The sequence below is a fragment of the Calonectris borealis genome, chromosome 2 (genome assembly GCF_964195595.1).
Source record: "Calonectris borealis chromosome 2, bCalBor7.hap1.2, whole genome shotgun sequence".
NCBI lineage: Eukaryota > Metazoa > Chordata > Aves > Procellariiformes > Procellariidae > Calonectris > Calonectris borealis.
In genome coordinates this window covers 107,514,946-107,535,082 of record NC_134313.1, presented here as the reverse complement: position 1 = coordinate 107,535,082, position 20,137 = coordinate 107,514,946, and the positions used below count along the sequence as shown (strand labels likewise).

The following is a 20,137-nucleotide window of genomic DNA, read 5'->3' as shown; positions in this document are numbered from 1 at the left end:
AAACAAACTTTTTAAAAGAAATGAGCCAATCCATTAGCACAAAAATCTAACACAAATCACCAGAAGCACAACCTTGCATCAGTACATGCTTTCTTATTGATGACTACAATCAGCATGAAATCAAGGTAATGTAATGGGGAAGTACAGTGGTTAAACTAGGTAAAAAAACCCTCAAAATGTTTGCTTAAGACTTCAACAAAGTCAAGATTTGGCATTTCATAAGAGAAGATATCCTAGATTAAGGATTTTACCATTTAGAATTATAATGGGAGAATAACAGAAGTATTACACCTCGAAAAGCACTCAAAATAAGAAAACTAAGTAACACTAGAACTAAGTCAGTGCTGTAGGCTAGGTAAGACTGCACCAAACTTCAGTGTTCCTCACTCCACAAGTCTGCAGAGAGTCCACTGTGCACAGAGCAATACCTAATGTTCAACTGCATAAAAATATTGCTTCAAAATACAATTTCAAATTCTGTGCAAAAATCAACAAGGTTTTGCTCAGAAGACATGAAAGCTAAATTGGAGCAAGCTACATTGCCGCTGTAGCAACAGCATTATCATTACAGCTAACACCCCATCTGCATCTTTACCCTGAGGAATGCAAAATCATTTCATAATCTGGAAAATCTTGCATGCAAATTTTATACAGAACAGGATCACTGAAATATATCCACCACTGAAATATAGACACCTCTGGAACAAAACATAACAGCCCTCAAAACAGCACTCTGCAACACTTCGCAAGAGTTTAGGATGAGAAGTGCAAACCTTATGCAAATCAAACTTAGTATTTATCTCGTACATTTAAAGCATAAACTAAAAGGGGCAGGAAAGGAACATGTAAAAATGCACGATGAAACATGTTTTTCCTCTTCATAATTTTCATTGGCATACTACCACATAAGGACCAAGTGACAGGTAGGACAGTAACTGGTATTGAACCTTACTTATTTGTAGAGCACACCCAAAGGAGGGAAAAAGTCTCAGGAAACTGATTCTGGGTGAACACCCAGACTATCTTAAAATGGCACAAACAATAAAATGAAACCCAGTTCTTCCTGTTGAATCGCTTTGCTGACCAGAGATGGATAATCCTGCAACTTCAAGACTGTGCAGTAATTTACAGCTTGGAAAGTGTTAAAAAAAATAAAAGCTAAAGCAGCACATACACACACAGGAACACAATGTTTGTCCAAACTAAGAACACCAGCCTCTGCCCAAGACAGATCATGGGTACCTAAGCACACTTGTATGGCCACACAACTCCACCATGCAGACATCAGTAGTGGTACAACTGAAAATTTTACTCCAAAGCCTGCTGTGGGAAAGATGCTTTGAACTAGAGATTCGGCTTTATAAATGTCAACTCTTTTTTTGGTAGGTCACTGAAGTTCGGATACACTCTATTGCCAGTCTCAACTGGAAACACAGTTATAGATTTTCAGAGTGTAAATTACAGTAGCAACACCTTGCTTAATTCAATGAGCCCCCCCACAATTCACCAGGGCATACATCCTGCACTAACCATAACCCCTATGATGCGAGATTGGCTCACAGTTAACCCTTGAGAATAGGCTTTGAGATTGTTTTATTTTTTGTTTAAAAACTTGACTTAGCTTGTCAGCTATCGAATCTCCACAGTGTCAGTCAGAAGAACTAACATATAGACTGACCAGTGCAATTAATTCAACCCAGAAACCCTAAATTGATTGAAACTTCCAAGTTCTTCTCAGCAGATTAAAGGTAATTATATAGGACAAACATCTGTATCACTATAACCTTAGTTACTACTGTTTCTCAGTCTTAGGATACTCACTGCTACTTAGCAGAAATAAACAGACTCATATAGGAAACGACAAAACACACAAAATACAGTTTTTTTGATTCATTTGGGAGCCTCTGTACAAAGAGATTTTGAGGCGTCCATAAGCAGAGTGCTTGGGAAAATGCACCACCTGCTTTGCTCTTCACCAGGAAGTTCATACACAAGCTGAACTCAGCACCTACCCTTCCAGAACAACTAAGCAGCCTATTTGTGTTACTGCATATAAAATAGAGACATAAGTGAGGTTTATACCTAATGTTTGCCAGTTTAAAGGGATTTTTATCTTGTATTGCTCAGTTTAGCACTGGATTGGTATAGTCTGAAAGTCTTCCAAGATAACTAGTAGATGGAACATGGAATAAGCAGCAAGAATATCCTCTTATCCTCTTTCTTTTTTAAAGTTTTGAATTTGCTCTCCGGCTTGTCGAGCCCCTGCTGAAATGCCTCATATTCTCTCACTCTGCTGGAAACGAGAGCTCTCTCCACCTTACTACAGAGAGGGAACACAGAGTGCTAGAATGAAAGGGCTCTCAGCTAGCAGGATCACACTGTTCCCCTTTTCTTCTGACTTACGGGGAAGAGTGCCAAAATGAGCTGTGGTGAAAAAACCATCTCCGGTAAATATATGTGTTTGTATATACACGTGTATGTGCGCGTGTATACACACACATATATACACGCATACACACAGTAAGCAGTGCCCAGTATCTAACCCCTTTCTTTCAAAACTGGTCTACCTAAGGATGTACAATCAAGTCTCCATACACTCCCTGCACGGCTTTAAAATGGTTGCCCCCAAGCCAAGTACTGCTACTCTGGCTGCCTATTCATCAACTCTAGGATTAAAATTACAAATAAAACTCTCCAGTGGCTAACTACTGTGGTACACTCATTTGAGATGTGGAAGATCCAGCTTCAAGTCTCTGACTGGACACAAATGAAGGGAGGCTTTGAAAGTATAAACTAATATCCAAGCTAAAGATTTTAACCAAGACTATCAGCAACACTAAGATGGAAGAGCTACATCCCAAATTTCTAAAGGTTTTAGTGAAAACTTGACACTTCTTCTTGAAACTTCATCATTACTTTCTACATTGCATGGGGTGACCACTGTAAGACATAGCTATGCCAATTATAAATCTTCCTGTCTTTAAGTCCTAAAAAAGAAAAAGGAAAAGAAATGGCAAAGAAGCCAGGCTGACATAAGTCTATGGGACAACCAGGTGAAAAAAGTAAAGCAAAACTAAAAATTCTAACCAGAACAGCCAAATTTACTGATCTTACAAACTCCATAAAAGAACTGTGAAAGTCCTCCCCTCCCTCCTTCGCTACTTCTACAGGGACATCAATCCTATTCGTTTCATGCCCATTGTTTCCAGTTCCTGAGTTCTCTCCCACTCTTCTCTCCCAGTTGGAAGACACACTGCCGTAGGCAAAAGACCTGCTACCTCACTTGGAAAACATCACTGCACGTTACAGCATCTCATCATATCTCATTTTTGGGGTGTTTTTTCGTAATACTACCTGTAAAAGGAAGAGAAATGCTACTATTCTTCATGGGGAAACTGTGAACTATATTAAGAGAATGACTTTCCCAGTGTAAAACTAGAAATTGGAGACAATAGGAGATTAGATGCCTCTCACATCTCATTAGGCCCATATGCAGCCATTATACTTTGACCCAATATAACGTACTGAACACTGTGATGACAGTGTATTACAGCTAACGTGCATTACTTGTGCACCTCACCAATCACAGCATTTCAAGAATATCAAACATGCCAAAACATTCTTGTCCGCACCCTCCCATAAAGCCAGTTCAAAGCAAATTAGATTCACATGGTTAGAAATAAAAAACACTTTGCTATGGAATGAGGAAAATTCGTTCCAAAAAAATTGTCCCAGCTCCCCCTCCTGCCATCACAGAAGAAAACCATCACAGATTCCTGCCAACGGCTCCCTAAAAATGCCTCTCTAAAGGAAAAATCAAGCCATTAAAGCAAAAGATAAAATGACACTGCTACTTCAAAAAAAAAGAAAAGTTATATTCCTTTTAGTAATTACAAAAAAGGAACACACATCAGCCCTTAAATGAATGCCATAGGAGATGCTCTACCTACTTCGTTCACTCAAGACAGACAGTTTCTGCACCTTTGTTAATGTTTTGCTCATCAGCAGGGCTATCTTGCCCTGAAAGCTTCTCATTTGGATTCCACCTTAAAGACACCCAAAAACCAGTGAACTCCGGCTTCCCTCCCTTCCTCCCCCAAATCTGCCAGGTAGTGCTGTGACATTTCTCCAAGAAACAGACTTGAGCTTCCACGTCTCTCACTCCAGCATTTAATGACATTAAGTGAGAAGAATGAAAAGCAAGTTCATACATAACACTTCTGCCACACACACTTTGTTACTTACATGCAAGTACTAAATTTTTGAGCCAATGTAAAAACATTAACCTAAAGCAAATTAAACCAGCATGATTTCTGACATGACAGTGAACTAAAATTGAATGGGATGCTAGGGACTTAAGATTAGTTAAGCAATGTGCAAACATGATCCACCATTATGTAACAGTCAGACGAAACATCAAAATTTAACCTAAGGAATCACATTTGCATCACAGTTCTGTCTGAAGAGAAGGGTCCACATGGATACCTGTGCTTATTACAATGAATACTGATGATCAGAAAAGCTGATTTTTAAATTAACACTAAAGGATTTGTCTTTTCCTTTTGAAAGGCAGGTGGCAGTCCTCCACAACACTGTAATACTTAGTGCTATGGTAATTTTTTTTTTTTTTTTTTTTAAATGTTTGGCTGGCAGACACTTTATAGAGATGGGATTGGTACTGTTGTTTCCTTTTACACATTCCACTGTTGAGAAAGCATTTTCAAAGACTAACTGAAAGCATGTTTGCAAGGGACATATCCTGTCACTCTCAGGATAAGCCACGAAAAAATAGAGAATTATGCAGAAAAGCAGAAAAAAACTACCCTGGACTGTGTATTTCCCTTTTCCAGTGTAAGCTGTCAAGCAGAGTCTATGCAAGTCCATTTGCTGTTTAGTAAAGTCAAACATGTGGAAAGTTTCTATGTCGGCTGAAAACTAATGATACTGAGAAGTCTGAAACATGGATAATTTCCCTTTAGCCAGAAGAAAGCTGGGAAGGCAGAAAGAAGCACGCTATGCCTTGCAAGAACATCACGCTGCTGGATTTAGCTGCTATAGCAAATAGCGTCACATTTCTGAAAAGCAGATGCTTCTGCCCCGCAACTGTAACACACTCAGTGGAAAGGTTAGGAGCCAATTTGGAGAAAATAAACAAGCAGGCAAACCTGGCTCTGGAAACTACCAAACCTTTCCCTCTCATTGATCCCCTATTTCTGCAGACTGTTTTTGTTCAAAGAAAGTCTGATTTTCATTTAATTTTGGATGAACACCAGTGACTGAAACAGCGCATTATAACAAAACTTCGTATTTAAACTTCTATTAAATCTTGTAATTCTCTAATATTCCTAGAAACAACATGAGCCCACCCTCCTGGTAAATAAAATGACTGGCTTTTGAATTTAGTATACACTGCACAGCTCAATTCAGGATCACTACATTTCATTAATTTGGGGGAGTGAGGTCTCCATATTCACACAGTTTGATTCTCTGTTCCTTTTTATGGAAGAGAGACATTTATGAACAAGGCATTGACTGCACTTCAAAATAGTATTTTTGAACCTCTACTCTGCAGACCTGTGGGGTCCATGGCCTTACTTTGGTAAGCACTTGGGACATAAAAACAAAAACCAAACCCCCTAGAAATGCATTATATAGAGGCCCACATCAACCCCCTTCTGGGGATCTGCAAATTCAAAAAAGTTTGAAAAATAATCATGTCAAGTGTTTCAATTCAGGCAGCAGCTCACAGGTTTTGTCAAGAAGGCGTATCATCAGTCCGTGCTTCTGCTATCTATGGTACTGGGGAATGTGGCACTAACAAACCAAGAAATCAAGAAAAGTAGAAATATTATTGGTTGATGAAGCTGGAAAAAAGGAAAGGAAGAAAAAAAGCACAGCTCAAAATGTAATAAAGCAAAACTGAAGAGCAAGAAAGAGCTAGTTTTAAGAAAAAAAAAGTTTCAAGGCACCTTTGCTTCTTTGTCAGTTAGGAAATCTTCATGAACCAAAAGTGGAGAAACATCAACTTCATAAAGATTTCTCCAATGCCCACAGATTTCTTCACATGGAGACATGGGCACTATGGTTCTGGATTGTGATTAAGCAGGAACCGAACAGGCAAACACAAACCTCCACTGGATATTCCAACCCTTTGCAAACAAACTAGAGAACAGCACAGTCCTGTTGCGTTTCGCTTCCCATGATGTGCAGGCATGTTCACGAGACAGGCAGCTACAGCCTGCAGCACTCCCTGGCAGAACTGCTCTGGTGAGACTGAGGAAATGAGGCAGGAAAGATCATAGCAATGGGGAGGTCTGGTAGACTTTGTGTGCCCTTTACCTCCACCAAATCATGCTTGCTATGTGCGTATAACGCTTGCTTTGTATGCATCTCACAGGTCCTGTGAGCTAAAGTTTGGATGTAGCAAATAGGGAAAAAAGTAAGTCCCTGTAAATAACAGACTTGGGTATTTTCCTAGTTTTCCATAAGATTTCCATGCTATTGCTTGAAAGAAGAAAGAAAAAGGAAAACCCAGAAACGAGTTAGCCATAAGTCACAGAAATTTATTACAAATCAGACCCACTTGATGCAATTTTCCAGCAAAGCTTTTACTGATTAGCCGGAAACCAAAATCGTAGCTGGCAGAGCAAAATCGTTGTATATGTGAGCTCCTAATTCAGCTTAGTCACTGTCACCATACTCCAGGGCATCTGGAGGTCATACCTAATTAACCCAAGTTAACAATCTTACGTCTTCTAGTACTGAGGCCCCACTTAAAATGAAATTGGAGAACGCAATCCTTCATCTACATGCTCAGGCCCGCCCAACAGTACAAACAGTAATTCAGCCTCAGATTTCTCAAAAAATCTCTTGCAGGCTCACATTAAAAACAGATGGACTGTGCTCCATGGGAACAACAGACCACCTCACATTTTTTTTCTGGGAATATGCATTTTAAAAGTAAATGAACGCAGTAAGTATAAAAATACACGTTGTTGTATCTACTGATCTAAGCATCTGGGGAGAATTGCATTCACCAGGCACCACGGAAAAAAGGAATGGGAGGTTTTTTTGCTAAAAAGGACTAATTTTCTTTCAAACACTGTTAGAGTATTGAGTTTTCTTAAGGTTTTCTGTTCTCTTCCTCTTTCCCCATACATACTTGGTTTTTCGTTTTTGTTTTTCTTTGTATCATAATACATTTTCACAAAAATTCACTTTTAGTTTCTTTTGAGAAAATGCTGGCACTAGGTTGGATACATAAAGGTATGTGTTAACTACCACAGATTTCAAGAAAAATGAGATATGCAATTAGGATGAAGCCTTTGTGACTCCACCACTTGCTTCTTCAGCAATTTTTTCAAGGTATTCTCCCACTCCTTTAAAAAAAAAAAAACCCACACACAAAAAACACATGCACACACACACACACTCCCCCCCCCCCCCCAAAAAAAAAAACCCTACACAAAAACACCCTTTTTCTCCCACAATTAGTTTTATTCTGTTCCCCCTCCTGTTTTGAGACAGGCCAGAGCACAGTCTGACTCACTGTTCAAAATCAGGTTTTTGGTTTGTTAGGAGGGGCCTGAATGTGAAAGTCTTTGATTTTTCTCTTCACAAGCAGAAAAGAGGCTTGCATACTTAAGGAAAACAGAGTTAAGCAAAACAAAAAAAGCAGAACCACTGCCACCCCTCCCCCTTCCCCAATTTCTATTAAAATTATTAAACTTCCACCCGAGACTTAGCAAAATAGCTAAACAAACTTCAGTTTGAAGTGATGTTACAATAAAACATAAGTAGCTGGGTAAGTGTCCACTTAATCTTTCTGCATTATAATAGCTGGTTATGAAATGTAATGTTTAAATGGCAGCACTATAGGTATGCAGAATTCCTTGGTAACCAGTTGGGAAAACAAAGAAAAAAAAAAAAAAGAGGGGAAAAAAAGAAGAGGGGGAAAAAAAAAAAAAAGAAGAACGGTTATGAAGGTTAAATCAGAAATTTCTCTGGTAAAGATCACTACTTAGCCGTGCCTTAAAACTGACAAGTCATGTAGTGATAAGGACCGTTCAACCAATGGAGTAATTTTAAGATAAGAATCCATGTATGCTAAGAGGTTTGGGCCTTCACGCCACACTTCATTACTGCAAGACATTTGGCGGGATATGTGAGGGGCCTCTGAGGAATTAAGATTTCATCTCCTTTATTCTTTTCAAGGATACTCTACCATGAAGGATGGAAAAAAAATTTCAACGGAGACAAACTTACTGCCCTCTTGAAGCATCTTAAACTGTCCTAAAATACCTCCTAGAATCTAAAAATTACCTCAAAATAATACTCTTCCATTGGCTTTCCTTTTATTTTTATCTTCTAGAAGTAATAGATGAAAAGTATTTGGAGTTTTAAGGTTAGAGCCTAAACCTTTTCTTCTTTTTGCAGCACTAGAGAAAAAGACTTGTTTAAGAAAAATGTGTGTACTTGTTAGCAAATTTTTTTTCATTAAAAATGTTGATTTTAAAAAATAAGACCAAGTAAGTAACTGTCAATCTTTCAAAATAAGATCCAACAATTCCAGAAAAGGCTGTTTAAACAGACTTGCTATATTTTTATCAAATTTTAGGAGAACTGTTATATAGGCTAAGTCAGCTCTTGGATAAAAAAAAGAAGTGACCATGGCTCTTTTTTTTCTCCTTTTTCTTTTTTAAAATCTTTGGGTCATGCTATACATCTCTGCAATGAAAGTTCATTGCCACAAATAACCCACTGCCTCTTCATGAAACAAAATGAAATGCACCAGAATAGGTCATCTTTGCTAAACATTTGACTTGAATTAAGAGCTGGACTAACATCATCCCTCTTTCTCCGGTCAGAGGAATGTGCATGACAACATAAAGTAAGTAGTATTAGAACACTTAACAGCAGCTGTTTTATATTTTAGCACCTGAAACTCCGAACAGCTGCACTAGGTTGATATATGAGGGTGCTGATGTCATTACAAAGCTTCAAGAAACATGGCTCATGAGAAATGGGAAGAAAGGGCCTCTTTGGAAACAGACAACCAAGCTGAAAATAATCAATAAAACCCACATTCTGAAGAAAAAGAGCATCTGTGAGTTTCATCAGGCTTCAACAGTCTTCCAACAAACATGCCACTGAGAGTTTAACTACAGTTCTTGCTATAAGCCACATTAAGGAGAGCAATACAGGCAACCATTACATTGGCTAAATATATGTAGCACTAATTTAAAACAGGCGCATACATCGTTTATTTATGTGAGAACTAACAGGTTGGAATTCCTTGGCTGGAATGAATGGGGATAAATCCATGGGTCAGCAGCAAATTGTGATGCAACGAAGTTTTGGCTAATTTGAATAGAGTACTGCCCTCCCTATTATCTAAAGATCTCAACTACTTACTCTTGATCTTTTCAGTATTTTACATTCAAAATAGTTGTAAGAAAAATTGCTTACAGCTGATATGGTCACAGATTACCCTCCTTCAGAACAACAGAACTCTTCACTAAACAGATAAAATTTATTTGTGCACAAGGGCAGACTCCTAATCTAAAAATGTCATCACGTTTCACATCAAAAGCAAAACACATTGCTCAATCTCACCCTAAGTAATAAAAACATATTGCACACTATGTAATGAAAATATTTAACCTACAGCTTTCCCTGCAAGAAGTTTAAATAGAATTCCACCCCTTCTTCTGCCTAAAACTAGTAAATGTTTTATTCAGGGACTGAATACACCCCTGGCTACATCCCTGCTAGTAAACTGCAACAGGTTAGGCCACTTTTGCCATCCATACTGTTCAACTGTCAGCAGGTCAGAGTCACTTGGGCCCAGATCACCAGTGTTGCCCCATGTTCACAGTTCACATAAACCAAGTTCAACCAGCATTATTAATGATAATGACTGGTAACATATCCCACAGGTTACTGTATGTTTAAAATTGTTGCTGAATCACAATGACAAATTTTCAATGTCAGAATCAATATTCAGGCTGTGTGCATAACCGCAACCGCGGTTGCCAGTATACATCTAATACGTAAGAAAGGGTTTCTTTTCTATTTATAATTTTAGCAGTAATGCCATACAGGATCCTCAGATTCTGACGTGGGTTAATTCATAAAATTAGTGGGTCAAAATTAGGAGAGACCTCCCATGAGTTGATATTCACATTTCTGATAATACCATGAATCACTGATTGAGGTTTCCAGCCTTTCTTTTAAAGGAGAGTAATTAAGAAAAGCATGAACCAACACTTCTATAGCACCTTTTTACTTCTGTGGTTCATACTGGGTAAGTATCATTACCTGTATTTTTCCAGCAGGGAAATCAAGACACAAAAACATGCAAAGTGACTTGGCCAATTCACACAGCAAGGCAGAAGGGGAGATGTAGGATTCCTAATTGCCAGTGGCTGCATCACATACCTACGATACACAGAGTTCTTGGCTGACACTTGGGCATCAGCTGTTGGATGACTAGTCCTAGTAATGACACTAGCAGGTGGCAGTACTGGTTCAATAAATAACTGTACACCCCATCCTCCAGGCATCATTCATGTTACCCTTGGAGCTAAAATAACCAAATTCAGTCACGCAAGCCAGAAAAGGCTTATCATTTTCCTACCCTGAGCAAGCGTGGGTTAACTTCATCTCTTCCGCCATCAAGAAAAAATAACAGGCCCCAAACCAAATCGTCCGCTATTTGTACTTTCAAACTCACATGAGACATGAATAAGTTGAAACTAATAATGTCTTTTTTTATTTAAAACACACAAACAAAAGCAGATAATGTAATATCGACAACTGCACATCATTGCTGCATCACAGGCAGGTTGTCCAGTCCAGTTTAAGAAGAATCCTAAACAGCAGAAAACATTTCACCCAGTTAATCCTCAGCCTTGCAAAATGCTCAATGAAACAACCAGATTTCTGCATAAGACAGAACACAGTAACAAGCTTCAGGAGTAGACCCTTGATTTGCCAAGCTCTCACAGGGGAAAGGTGATGGCACCGTACTGAAATAACAAGAGATTATAGGTGGCTACAGGAATAACCTAACGTATAACCTAATAAAAGCTGATGGATAGCAGTAGTGCCAAAAATACTTACCAGTTCGTAGTTGCTTGGAAAAAAGCAGGGTGTCACCACCTGGAATAAAAAATAATAATAAAATAAGGAAAAAAAGATACTTCCTTTGGAGATGACCCAATTCTGTTGATTAAACTCCTTCAAATACTGTGAAATCCAGGCGGAGTCAAAGGGGCACCAACCAGACCAGGTGCAGAATCTGAGTGCCCACAGCTGCTCTCGGCTGCATTACTTTCTCTCAGCTCCCTGAAGAGTTAGCATTAGCTCAATGCTAACTCAGTGCCCTGCTCACATACTGTAATCAGTGAAACAGGTTGAAGAGTAACGCCTTCCCTCAGGTCACATATGCAGGGAAACATGGAGGGCTTTCTTCCCTCCCTCCATCCTTTGCAGCATCCTTCTAACATCATCTCAGTTTTAGTTAATAAATAAGTATTCTGGTTTTCAAGTAATCTAGAACTTCAGCAGTTCCCAATATTTTATCCTTGTTCTGGGTATTTTTATGGGGTGTGGGCTGAACAGAGCAAGCAGAACAGATACTTTGTGGACTCACATAATTTCAGAGGCTTGGCTCCAAGTTAAAAACACTTCCTATGGAGAACATGTTCTGTATACATCACACCAAAAAAACCCCAAACTAACTTGTTTGAATATTCAAAAACCAAAACACAAAGAAAGCCAGGAAAAGCATGACTAACTCGGATCACGTGATGATCTAGGGAAAAGCAAGTGTTAGCTTCTTTCTACAGTCCCATACAGTAGGTACCCTCAGACCTCACACATACAGTCGAAAGACTGTGGTTCATCAGTTTACGCCACTCAGCTGAGTTTCAGTAACAGTCATCATGCAGGCTCACTTTAACAAGCACCTCAAGGTTAACCTCAGTGAAAACTCTCTCATTTAACGTGTTCACCTTCACAATTATGGCTCACCAGGACAGACTCACCTCTCGGCCAGCAGAGCCAAGCCAGAAACTCTGTGGCAACATCTGGACTACAAAGGTGGGGTTTTCTCTCAAGTCATGGTATACAGAATGGGTTACTGAGCAGAAGGGGCCCGATATATTTATAATCCTTAGAATAACAAAAAGAAGATGCAGTCCATGCAACAGAGCAAGCTGGAAGAACAAACATCAGTCCTGTAGGCAGCACAGACAAAAAGAGACAGAGTTGACTACACCAGGACAACCCACTCCAGTTAACTCTCAGGAACAGCTTTTAATCACTAGCATGGAAGGGATGGCATTTGCCCCCATAACTGCTTGTGAAAAAGATATATCTCTGATTCTCAATGCTTCTTAAATCACAAAGTACTTACAAAAAGAAGAAGAAAAAAAAAAAAGTAGCACATTGATTTTCAGCTCCCAGCCTCCTCATGATCTCCACACTATCCCTAAAGAAAACGGGACAGATACAAACCCTTGAGGTTTGTCTGCTGCACGCTCTGACTCCTCAGTGGGCTTGCAAGTCCAAGGTCTTAATAAGCTGCATTTCTGCAGCTCATTTCATGACTGCCACTCACGATTCACTAGTCTATCCAACTGAACACCCATACTAAACACGAGGAAGACGTTAACTAAGCTGTCATGATAGCATTCCTGTTGCTGAAAGCGAAGACATGCCTCTGTGACCTCTTGCCTGACACAGCGTGTAAAACTTCATACACCACCTTCAGTTACAACCACCAATTCTCCCTTCAAGCCAAAGTGGCAAACCACCAGGCAGAGCAGTCCATAGCAGGAAGAACCAACGCCATGTGCACCCTGCACGAACACCATGAGCAGCATCTATGAAGGAAAGACTGTCCCCAGTTGTCCTGACCATGCGATTACCTAGTACTTATTATAAGCACTTAAAATCAGTTTTTGCTAGTGTTCTCATTAGCAACATCTAAGGTTAAAATAGATAAAAACTGAAGTTTCAACAATTACTTTTCTCTCACTGCCTATACTAGTAAGAAAAGAGAATTAATGGAAACCCCAAAGGAGGTTGCAGGCTGGCTGGGTAGCGCAGTGGAAAAGCAGAGATGAACTAATATTACATGCTCACATAATAAACAATTGGAACCACTGCGGAATAAAATTGTCATCACTGGAGCACATAAATATCATCTCTGCTCTCTCCCTTCCCTCCACTGTTAAAAACCCTGGAGCAATCAAGCATCTCCTTTCCCTTTGGCTAACCAAAACACAACTCTGTTGTAACCTCCTCAATAATTACACCTGACTCACTGCCTAAGACAAAGAAAAATCCCCTTTATTCTGACAAAAGAGCACTGGGGACATCCACTGGAAAACAACTTCAGCAGAGAACTACGCATCTTTTTTGGCAGATCCATGGCATCTTATTCAGGCAACTCACACGGACTCAGGGCTGTAAGAAGATGAGAGCTAATGTTACAGGTAACACTTGCTTGATATTTTTCTTCTCTGAGCTTCACTATGCCTACAACGGCTATATATAGCAACCTGACTTTACAGATAGACTCCATCTTCTCCTGGTTGTGTGCCTTCTGCACTTTCTTTTACAAGGATCAACATCCGCGTTAGATGGTCCTGTTCTAGGACTACTGAAGAGTCACATAATACCCTTTCTGGTGTATACAGCAATCCCTTTGCCATTGCACATTGCCACTTATCACTATGTTAAACTGTCACTAACCTGCAGAGCACTGGAAAAGCATCACACAGCCGAAGACTTGGATGCACTGCTACTGTTTTTGAGCTACAAAACTCAATGCAAGACACACTGAATCACCCAAGGTGCACTGACTTTTTTTCCTCTGACTCCATATACACAAGTAGCATATTTCTTCCTAGATGAAGCAAAATAGTCAAGATCTCTATGCATCCCAATTTCAGTTCTTGTGAGCAGTTGCAGCAAATTCTTCCACTGTTAATCCAGACACAGGTTAAAAGCGAAAGAGCCGATGTGTTCACAGATAACAGAGAGGCTATCACGAGGTCTAGACAACCTAAGTTGAGGATATGTGAGTGGCTCCCACTCTTTTTCCTGGTTTGCAAAGGTCTGACACATGCTAAAAAAAAAAAAATAAAATAAAATCATCTTTTAGAGAAAAAGTAAAGAGCTGGAAAGTACAATTGCAGGACTTCAATCCAGTATCAATGCAGAGATAGAAAATGGAGTAGGTCTCATTCATTGGTTTAAAAAGTTACACACACTGTGTACGAACCGCACAAAACAATAAACTTCAGAAAGACTTTTCTGATGCCCCAACTGAAGCTACAGCTAATCTTAAATCACCTGGTCTGTCAGTTTTCAATAGTATCTTTTTTCTTGTACGAAATACACTGGATATCGATTAGCGTAATATTTCATAGTTCCACACAACCAAGGTGCATTTAGCTTCTGCATGTTCACGTATTAACAAGCAATACAAGAATATGGGAATGCCTTGCCTGATTTTCAAAAATAGTTACCTCTTCAGTGCCCAGCGCATACACGCACATGCATACAGACACATTACTCTACCCACAAATAACCAAGCAAATATCTGAAAGACAAACTACCTGTTCTTGCATACACAGTTAACATGGAAACGCTTTCCTGGTGTGATACTTCCTGAATTGAACCTTAGTTTGAAAAAGTCCCGTATTGACGGAAAAAGATTTAAAATAATTACTTTGATGAAGAATTCTGACTCCAACGAATCTGCAGGTAATTTTCCTTCATACAACTGTAACACTACTCACATCAGTTAATGAGTAACCGACCAACATGAGATAAATGTTAACTCAAACAAGAAAAAATGTCAACAAATGGCAGGATATCTGGCACTAAGGAAATAAAATCTGTCCCCACTTGCTGCAACAGAGACACAACAGAGCCCCCACTGTTGTGCAGTGACCAACAGGTCATTTGCTGGAATATCCAGCATTTACATTTCAATGCTTTGTTTCACTCCCAGATGCATCTTTCATTTTTATCTTCCTTACATTTTATTTTCTTTTTGCAAGAAGTAGGTGATCTTTCAGAGGAAAAACTATCTTCAAAGAATGAGCCAGTTATTTCCAAAGGTGCATTTCAAAGTCCAAATCTCAAACACTATTATATTGCCTTTGCAAAAGCAACTTAACCGTCTGGCTATAATGAACCGCTTTCTTCCAAACTACAGTTTTATGAAATAAGAAATGCCAGCATGCCTGCCACAAGTTATGTGTAAGACAGAGGATGTGCAGGGGGAGGAATCTTCACCAAACGTGACCTGCTAAAAAATCTGTTCATTCTAGTTCACTACTAATCATGTTAAAAAAATTGATAAGAAAGGGTGGAAAGAGAAGCAAAATGAAGCCACTGGCATCCTCCAAATAATGTAAAGTTACAGTGATGTTAGGAGACCTTGTGACTGTTGCACAAATGACTGTCAGGAGCCCAAATGGTAAGCTCATGGAAATACTTAATATGCATGGGGTTTTTTATATATATATATATATATACACACACACACACATATATATACACACACACACAGAGACTTTTTTTTTTTAAAAAAACACACACACGCTTATCTATTTATTTAAATCTACAGTTTTGGAGTTAAGTCTTGAAAATGTAAGAAATTCCTCTGCTTAGTTTTCTTCTTTTGACATGCTTGTCAGTTATCGTCCCCCTTCTCCAACCCACCCCCCAAAACACTCAAATCATAAATCCGCTTACTCACTAAGGAAACAAACTAAAGGACATTGAGTGCAGTATATCTTCAAATAACTCTCTGCTCTCAAAGATACAACTTGTAACATCACAAAATTAAAAATGTAAATCCAAATTCTAGAATAAAAAGGGACATTATTGGGATATTAACTTGGGATTAAAAAGCTACAGTAGTAATATACGACTTTTTTTTAAAAAAAAAAATAGAACATTTCCAGTTGTGTGATATTAGTATCTAACTCAGTCTTTTGTCCTCGAGATATCAAGTACCCTCAACACTTCACACCAGACAGAACAGCTCGGAAGTGTGCCCAAAACCCACTGAATTTTCCTCTTCAAATTAAGCATTTTTGGACACACTGAAAACAGCAGCCTTAAAGGAAGGCTGATCAAACACAGCAGAAACTGAACAAGCACTTTGCAGTCACTACAATGTTTTAATAACAACATATAATTGTGTTCTGAAAAAGAAAAAAGAGAATAGATACAGTAAAATCAGCACTGAGATTCGGTGCAGCTAGACACCATTTCCACTCTCACTTCAGTACACCAAATACTTTTGCCCTATGGAAATAACCCTCCTACTTGATCAGCATAGAGCAGTTTTGAAGTTAAGTTTGGAAGAAACAAACAAAAAAAATTGCATTGTAAATTGCAAAGACAACTACAGTTGAGAAACTGTTAATGGCCTTGGCTCATGATTATCAACAAAATGCAAAGATTTATTCATTTATAATGCTATCATACACCAAGCAGAAGCCAAGTAACATCAGAAAAGCTTCCTAATGCATTACATTTTTTCTCTCGCCTAGTTCTGTGATAAAGTTGCTACAGGGAAAGATAGAATAAACACAGCCAGGAGCTCTCTGAATTCAAAACCAAATTCCAACAGTGATATTTTAGTGCCATTTTATTAATTTCTCAGCTTCAGTATTTTTTATTTGCTGAAATAACACTTGCACTACATGTACCCACCTCATCAAGGTGTGAAGAGGATTAGCTGAAGCTTGAGAAACTCTCCATGAGTTTCTTGGAAAAAAACATATGACTAACTGAGTACTGTAACATCTAAGCCATGTTCCTACAAGTCCTGGCCCATGCACAACTCCTTTCTGTCTACTTGGGATTATGCCTTATGAAACAAAGTCTGAAATTAGCACCTGAAATGGAAAGTTACATACCTTCAGGAGGGATTTCAAAATTTAGCGTATTTATATACATGCAAATCTCCATTTCCCAAGACAAAGCAACATAGCTGTTTCAAACAAAGTCACTGAAGGAAAAGAAACCTTTCACAAGTAATCAGGAATGCAGTTATCCCAAAATACAGAAATGTATTGTTCATGTATCTTTGCGACCTCAAAATCTGGCTTCCTTCCATGCTATTTGATCTCGCAAATTCACAGTCCTGACCTACGTTGTGAAAGTTGTTCTCCAACTCTCTGAAGAACACGTACAGGGCAAGACATTTGATACAGAAGTTATTTGGAAAAAGGATAAAATAGAAAAACCTCTTCAAAACTCCAATGAAACAGAAGATTCCTAGAATCAAAAATGGATGAGTTTCTCCTGATAACTGTAAACCAGTAACCACAGATGAAGTCCTGCGCTTTATCAGATCACTGGATTTGCTCCAAGAGAGTTCAGAAGCAAAGGACAAGAAACTCAATCAGAACTTGGGTGTAGCTAACAGGGGTTAAACCAGCCAGCAGAAGCCATGATCCTAAAACTAGATTTTTACTGGACTTTGTACTAGCCCTCTTACTGTGTTTAGTTTGCCAATCTGAACTGTAAATGGAGTGCTAGCTACTGTCTCTCCTCAGTTAATCTGTTTAACCACAGGTTTATAAAGTAAGTTGAAATGATTTGATGCTAAATGAGTGCAAAAACATAGTATCTTTGCTCAGAACATCTAATTTTGCTGCTTCTTTAAAGAACAGTTAAAAAAAAAAAAATCCTAATTTTGGCAACTGCATACATTTTTGAGAGACTTGACTTCTGCTTTCTTTGTATCAGATCTGACCTCTCTAAGCTTAATTAAGTACACATTCCTCAGGGAACTATGTTATCCTTTCAGGATTCCAGACCTATTTATTTTGCTATAATCCCCATGAGAAAATATGCTTCCTTTGCAAAGTCAAACAAATCTTGCAACATTACCAGGCAGGGAGGGTCCTTGCAAGCAATGGGGATACAGTTCCGCAGATATTTTCCTCTCCCAAAAGAACAAACCACCAGCATGGATTGGATTTTCTTGAGCAGAAACAAGCTGTGCACCAGACCTGTTGTACCTCAGAATTTTGGACCTTTAACATATATGTTAGTATGATTTCTCAGGGCTTCAGTCTGCTTCCAACATCTGAGCAATGGTGGTAAGAGCTACAGGCATTATGGTTCCTGTGGTCACAAATGGCACCACACAGTCAATGGTATCAGAAGTTTTAGGAGGAGGAGACAGGAGCTTTGTCATGACAAACTGCAGAGGTCACGCTCATCCCACAGGTTTCACCGCTTCCAGTGTGCCTCTAACATCTGGGATAGACAGATGTCCATCAAATTAAAGTATTCAAGATAACATGAAAGCAATATTTAAACAATAAACTTAGGTTAAAATGGGGGTGATTTTTTTTTCTTAATACATATTACAGGAAAGAGGGGAAATGTGGTAGAGAAGGAGGTCTCCAGAAGGCGGCAATGCCAGTCTTTTCTACTCAACATCACAGAAGGATATGTAACATGTCAGAATTCACAGAAGTCACGTCAGACTTGTTGGTAAAGTAATGAGTTTTGGGGTATTTTGTTTGGTTTTTGTTTTATTTCGCTAGAATTGAAAACCATCCATCCGCAGGATGACTCTCCGCATCTCACTAAGGCCAGTTTAATGCACAAATGCGTTAAATCACAAGCACGAAAGATAGCTCTTTGAATCAGGCAATCCAAAGATAGGTACAACAATTTAGCACAAGCCTGTTTTCAGTCTGTGATGGAAGGTCTGCAAGAGTCATGTCAAAGAGGCAGAGTGACCTCTCCAGCAGGAAGTTTACAGAAATCCTTTGGAAAAACTGTTGCAGTACACTGCTCAGCAAGCCGAACGAGGCCAAAGTATCCCAAAGGGTTGAGAACCAAGGGGGAACCTTCCACTTTCCCATCAAAATGTATTCTCATATTGTAAAGAAGGGGTTCCTCTATGAGGCCCCAGTTCACGCATTTTTGAGATTGAGAGCACTTTGTTGGAGGCCAACACGAATGCACGGGAAGCGCCTGAGTTTTATTTCAGTATTTCTGACTTTCTTCTATCACACTCCTGACTTTCATAGCCCTCTAGTCATTTTAACGAATTTCCCTCCTCTCAAAATATATTAAAACAAAGTCTTAAATATGTACATTCCAAATCTATCTTCAATTTTCCAGCTATTCAGAAAAGAGATAATCCAACAAAAGGGTACAGAATGCTCTCCCTATGACAGACTTAAATACATATTTTTTATCATCAAAACTAGCTCTCCCACATGGACAGTTTTCACTAAGACTGAATTTGCTTTATTATGCTTTAACTGCGGCAGGTATTTTACATGTTTTCTTCTGCAAGACAGAAGAAAACAAGGGAAGCAGCCTTTTAGAAATAATTACTAGTAAAATACTATGAAATGCTGTGTTATCACACAGAAGTAGTAAAAGCAAATTTGCTGATACAAAACAGTCAGGACTTCTTCTGAGATGGAGCTCATAACCTTAAAAACACATAGTACTCACTCTCTTCCATTCTATATTTCCACAAAATTGTGGTTATTCATGATGATGTCTATAACTCGGTTTCCATTCTTCCATCAAGTCAGTAAGGCAACTCCTTGCAATCTAAGGCTGAGGTGGCTCCAACTTTTTGAGATGCAATATTGCAAGAGGGAATTCAACTAGCTCCTAGGAGTACGCACTCTTCATCAAAACCCCTGGCAAAAGCAATATAGTGTGACACAGCAATGCTGCAAAATGCTATGCATCATTGGGACATTTTGCCTGCTACCCAATTACAGCCACTGTTGATGTTCAGAGTACCCTTCAAGATGTTGCTATTGCCTTTAGCTGTATCAGTAGACACAAAAGCAATGCCTCTTGCGTAAAACCTAAGAGCATCATGTACAGTAAGGGTAAACAACTTTTTATTACACACAAAGAAAGGAGTGGTATATTCTTGTAAGCTACTTGATTCCCATTTCCCAGAGACGAATGTGGCATGAGCTGTATAACATGACCTAATGAAGCATTCCAAGCAGCAGCAATGTAAAACGCACCATTCTTTCATCCCATTTCAAAAGGCTGACAAATGCTTTTATCTCTCTTAAAAAAAAAAGTTACACAGCAAGTC

At 38.9% G+C, this 20,137-nt stretch overlaps 1 protein-coding gene across 1 annotated transcript in view; it reads right to left on the bottom strand.

Annotated features, from left to right (window-relative positions):
• Positions 1 to 20,137, bottom strand: part of TNS3 (tensin 3) — a 256,780-nt gene that overhangs the window by 139,323 nt on the left and 97,320 nt on the right. The window contains exon 5 of the mRNA XM_075142915.1: positions 11,125 to 11,163. Coding sequence (XP_074999016.1) covers positions 11,125 to 11,163 — 39 coding nt within the window. The remainder of the gene's footprint in view (positions 1 to 11,124; positions 11,164 to 20,137) is intronic.